The 5921-nt window shown below is 37.2% G+C and overlaps 1 protein-coding gene across 1 annotated transcript in view; it reads left to right on the top strand.

Annotated features, from left to right (window-relative positions):
* The first annotated feature begins 3584 nt into the window (after positions 1–3584).
* The window catches only part of SPATA6 (spermatogenesis associated 6), a 217009-nt gene continuing 214672 nt past the window's right edge, over positions 3585–5921 (top strand). Inside the window, exons 1-3 of the mRNA XM_042781773.1 lie at positions 3585–3602; positions 4222–4359; positions 5479–5527. Of these exons, the coding sequence (XP_042637707.1) occupies positions 3585–3602; positions 4222–4359; positions 5479–5527 (205 nt within the window). The remainder of the gene's footprint in view (positions 3603–4221; positions 4360–5478; positions 5528–5921) is intronic.

Raw genomic sequence — 5921 nt, 5'->3', positions numbered from 1 at the left:
TTTTAACAGATGTCTCAGAGTTAAAGCTGTTTTGTAGTAAGCTCTGATGCAAGTCAAATAAAGGAAGTCCTGAAAGTAGGAATTTCCAGGGAACTGCTATATGGGTGAAATAATGACAATTCCTTGTGATGGGTCTTTTGGGTAGCCCCATACCTGCTCTCTTCCAGTAGCTGCTGTACTGCTCATTGTATTGACTATTGCGATAGCAAGGCTTTTGGTTTTAAGGCTACTGTAGATCTGGATAGAGGGGAATGGGAATAGGTGTATTAAAACACCACAAAGCTCACTGTTCTTTACTGAGATTCAGCTGTTTCTTGAATAAATACTCTTCAGACTGTTGCAAGCGTCTGATTAATTTCCAGAATTGTGAAAAATGTGATTTTGACAACTTTTGTCAGCAGTCTCATTTCTTTTGTGGAAGAACTAGTTTTAGGAGAGCCTAACTTCACCGTTCTGGAAGTACTCTTTCAATGTGTATCTTTAAAGGAAAAGGTTTTATTTATTTATTTTTCTCTAAGGCAGCTGCTTGAACAATTTCTCTCAGAAAGATCAGCACAAGGCCGGTCCCCATGAGGCAGAGGTTAAAGATGTCCCAAATGTCCAAACTACCATACCACTCCACCATTTCAGACATTAATTCCTCCTCTTCCTCCTCCCAGTAATTTCCCCACTCTTAGGGTTCTATATTTCACTGTAACACCTCACAGAACTCACAGACACCCAAGGCCAAGGGTTCGTCTCAGGTAGTAGTGGTGGAGGCTGGTAGGCTGGCGAGTCCCAGGTCCGTGAGTAGGTCTGGCGGATCCTCCCAACTCTCAGGGTTTGATGAACCTCGATCAGCAGATCAGATGACGGCTGCTGTCCCAAATCCAGGGGTGAGATGAGGATGAGCCAAGACACAAAACCAGAGCAAGAGGAGGGCGAACGAATCTTCCAGGAGATTCGTAAGTATACCCTCAAGGAAGCTAAGGGTGGTGATTTGAATTATATCCCCCAGCAAGGCAGGACTTAAGATACATTCCACCTGTGTTGCCCCAACAGCAATAACCTAAATCCCATCACAGAGTCAATTGCCAGTCATTATAGGGAATGACTACTACCAGCTGCCCAGCCAAGTTGATACCTGACCTTAACTACCACAGCACCCCAAACAGGCATGGATAATGGGATTTACAAAACACCACAGAATGGAGGACAATGGCTAGAAGGGCCACAGCAAGCAATTCCCTGCAGCAGCATATTACGTATTTTACTTTTTTTAAAAAAAAAACCTTGTCGACAGTTTAATTGGAAGAACATTTATGTTTGTGTAATTATCCATAGTGTTGGTTTAAATCAGCCATCTTGCTGTTTGTTTTCTATTTCTTCCATCTGATTTCCTTTACCCTTCTTTTTCTGCATTCTTTTTGGAAAGCTTTTGGGCTTTACTTTAAGGAATGGCAGCATTTGTAAAACTGTGAATAAGAAAAAAGTCATGCCTTCATGCATATGTTAACAATTGGAAAGAGACTCAACAGCTTCCATGAGGACTATTAGAACAGCCCTATCCAACAGCTATAATGTAAGCCACAAATGTGAGCCAAGGAGGTAATTTTACATTATCTGGTAGCTACATTAAAAAAAAGCTAAGAGAAATAATGAAAATTATTTTAATAATATATTTTATTATTAATAAGATAGTTTATATTTTTATGGTACCAAGTCTTCACAATCCAGTATGTATTTTTCACTTACAGCATGTCTTACTTGGACCAGCCACATCTATGGCTATAAATGTCTGGCAGCTATCATATTGAACAGCACAGATTTGGAGGAATTAAGACAGGTTTGTCTCTAATGAGGCTAAGCAGGAAATGAAGCTGATGGACAGAGTGAGATTTGCTGAGGATCTTGACTTTAATGACCAATAGGGGATATACTAGGGAAAAGCAGAAAATAGAATAGTTTTGTACAAAGGAACATGAAATCTTTGCCATTTGCTCTATGCAATAGTCTGTGCTAAGATGGCAGATGACATGGTTTTCAATCTAACGAGAAGAATAGCTAATATAGATCGAATGCTCTATCCGGCACTACTCTAAGCACTTTGAATGTATTAATTTGTTGACTATTATGACTGTTTTCTGTGTGACCTTAGGTAAGTAAATCATGTGAACTTTTCTTGGAGTTCAGTTGTTTTCATATTAGAAAGAAAGGAAAAAAAAGAGGTGGATAAGATAATCTCTAAGCTTCTTTTGACACTGAAAGACTTTGTGCTTGGACATAATTATGAGGAAAAGAAAACTTCTGTCCTCAGGGAATTTATTATCAAGTAAATATGCCCACATAATGAAAATGCATGCAGATAATAGGACCTTAGAGAACTGCAAAATAGCTATGACAATTTAGAACATACATACTTGCATATAGTACATTTATAATAAATATTTGCAGTAGATTGAACTGAATAATGATTACTGGTGAATCATGAGAGGTTTTGTGTAGGAGATGGAGGCCTTGCCTTGGCAAATGATAGATAAAAGTAAATGATAAGGAAATGGAGTGGAGTAGGATTCCAGGTAATAGAAGAACACGAAGGAAGAAAGTAATGTACGTATTCAGAGAACAATAAAACATACTTTACATGGCTTTATTCTTTGGGAATGTTGAGTAATATTACTGTGTGGATATGTTGGTCCTGTATCTTAGAGAGTTTTTAATCTCCTGTTAAGGTTATGGTTGGTCATTGGTAGTGGAATATGACTAGACTGGAGAGATAGTTACATATTTTTCAGAAGATACAAATTTTATACCTATACTTTTGTCAGTCATATTATAAATATTGTTGTTGTGTTCCATCCAGTCAATTCCAACTCATAGCAACCCTGTATGGCAGAGTAAAACTTCCCCATAGGGTTTCCAATGCTGTAATCTTTACCAGAAGCAGCTCTGTTGGTACTGGTTAAGCATTTGCCAAAAGTTTGGTGGTTTGAACTCACCAGCCGCTCCGTGGGAGAAAGATGTCTGTCTGCTTCTGTAAAATAACAGCCTTGGGAACCCTATGGGGGCAGTTCTGCTCTGTCCTGTAGGGTATCTATGAACTGGAATGGACTTGACTGCAATAAGTAATTTTTATGGAAAAAGATTGCCACATTCTTTCTCCTGTAGAGTGACAGTACCCCCCCTCAAAACAAACAAACAAACAAAAAAACCCAAACTCACTGCCATCAAATCAATTCTGACTCATAGCAGACTGCCTCATTTTTCTTTGTGGAGCAGCTGGTAGGTCTGAACCACTGATTTTTTTGGTTGTCAGACAAATGCCTTAACCACTGCACCACCAGAGCTCCTTTGTGGAGTGGCTAATGGTTTCAAACTACCAACATTTTGGATAGCACCCAGGTACTTAAACACTGCTCCATCAGGACTCCTTAGATATGATGGATAGTTAAGTTCATTGTACATGTTAAAGAAAAACTTCATTAGTTTAGAAACTTTTCATTTCACTAGCTTTAACCAATATGAGTGTCCCTGGACTGCTATTTAGGGTGATACAGGTCATATTTGCCCTTTTTATATGTATGTTTTTGTCCTTCTCTGTGTTGATGTTAGATGCCTGTTCAGTTGGTTCTGATTTATAGCAACCCTATATACAACAGAACAAAACACTGCCACCTCACAGTTTTTGTTATGTTTGAGCCCATTGTTGAACCCACTGTTGCTCTATCTTGTCAAGGGTCTTTTTTTTCCCCCCCCACTAACCCTTTGCTTTTCCAAGCATGATATCTTTTTCCAGGGACTGGTCCCTCTTGATAGCATGTCCAGAGTTCATGAGATGAAGTCTTGCCAAATACTATACTAGTATAGTATTTTATTTCTGATGAGTGTTTATCCTCTGTGTTTAAATGATGTTGAGTAAGTGTATGTCAGTATTCAGCAGAAAGTGGGAGCCTAAGGCTGGCTGTTTAAAAACTATTAGTTTCTTTCCCAAGAGCCAGTGCTTATAGCTTCAAATGTGGCACAAATAACCAAATGGAAAATCATATATTTCTCAGAGGAAGTTACAAAAGCATTTCATTTAATTCTGTTAACATTGAAATCTCTTTTGTTTGTTTCTTTTCTTTTCTTTTTTTGTGATTAGTACACTAGTATTTTACCTAATGTTTGATAGGTCATTTTTATTAGTACCATTGCTCAGGGAATTTATAAAGCAGTTATAGTCATCTATCAAATTTCTTTCAGGTAACTTGTCCAGGAGTGGTGCTGAAAGACAAGGAGGACATCTATCTTAGCATCTGTGTGTTTGGCCAATACAAAAAGACACAATGTGTCCCACCCACTTTTCCATTGGTCTTCAATGCCAGAATGGTGTTTGAAAAGGTGAGTTCAAATGTCAGATTAAGTATTAGGAAAACAAAAAACATGGTTTCAAGTTTTTTTTATAAGAGCTGAGAACACAAATTATCACTGATTGGATACTTTGGTTTAAATGAAAATGGAAATTGTAACTTAAACCTGGAAGCTTGAAAATAAATATTCATTGTTTTATGCATTGAATCAGTTGTCTTTTTTCCTTGATGAATCATTTTATTTCTAAAGTTGTCTTAGTGGATTTTATATAAAATATAGTACCTATTATAGAATAACACAACACCTGAATAATAACTTTCATAACAAAACAAGTCATTAATTGATAAGAAGGGGGCATATACTATTTATGGCGTTCTTGTACTTCTTTCTATTGATCTGTTTTGATCCATACTGTTGGCCTTTGGTTCATTATTAGAAATTGATTCTTTTTACTTTTTTATTGCTCACTTTCCTCCCTTCCTTCCTCTCTTGCTCCCTTACATCCACAAATAATTACCCAGTGTCTGCTCTGTACAATGCAGTATTCTAGGCACTGGGTATACATGGTAAACTAGACAAACATCTTGTCTTCTTGGAGTTTTCATTTTAGTAGGAGAAATAGATACATGAGTACTATAATTGAATAGTGATCTGTGTCATGAAGAGAATAAGGAGCTAGAGAGGGACTGGAGGATTGGGAGAGTTGTCTATTTTAAAGGGTGGTCAGAGAAGGTGATAGCATTTAAGCTGAGCCTGAATGATGAGACATTAGTAGTCATTTGAAGATTGGGGGAAGAGCATTCAAAGCAACGGGAATAGCAACAGTAAAGACTTCTTGATGGCTTGTAGTAACATCAAGAAGGGCAGCATGACTATGGTAACAAACAAAGGGAAGAAGAGTGGTAGCAAATGAAGTTGGAGAGGGAGTTAGAGTAATATCCCTTTGTTCATTCATTCATTCATTTGCAGAGTTTTCCATACTGATCATAGAAAGTAGAGAGGAGAGTTCTCAGTAATGTTGGAAGTTTCTTTGGTTGGGAAAGAAATGGTATTTTAAGAATAAGAGAGAAGTACAAAGATTATTTTACATTTACCTTCCTTTCACTTCTTCTTCCCCATCCTGCTTCCCCCTGCATCCTCCTACTATAGGTGTTCCCTGAAGCAGTAGATCCTGGAGATGTGGTTGCACAGCTAGAATGTAAGTTTTTAACTTTCAACTTCTTGCTTCTAAGATAATTTAGAACTTATAATCCTTATGGTCTTTAATCCCAAGTTAAATAAAAGTTAAAACAGTCCAGTAAAGATTTTAAAAATCTTGAGTTGGGACAGTTTTGTACTTTTAGAATTTCAGAATATACCTAGAAGTCCTAAAAAATAATATTCTGAAATTGCACAGAAGCTGGGGAGTATTCAATTTTCTGTCTTTGGTGTCTGGAAAACAAACAAAAAAAAGACTTATTTAAACTTTTTGTTGACTAAGATGATATGGAATGTTTGTCATGTAAAGATAGAGATTTATACCAGGTAGGATTTTGACCTGCAAACAAAAGTATGTATGTCTTTACCCTCAGTGTATTGCAAATCAAGAGAGT

Source organism: Orycteropus afer, unplaced genomic scaffold (genome assembly GCF_000298275.1).
Source record: "Orycteropus afer afer isolate SDZICR_OR568_19922 unplaced genomic scaffold, OryAfe1.0 scaffold00169, whole genome shotgun sequence".
Lineage (NCBI taxonomy): Eukaryota > Metazoa > Chordata > Mammalia > Tubulidentata > Orycteropodidae > Orycteropus > Orycteropus afer.
Note: the sequence above shows the minus strand (reverse complement) of the source record. Positions and strands in the feature narration are given on the sequence as shown.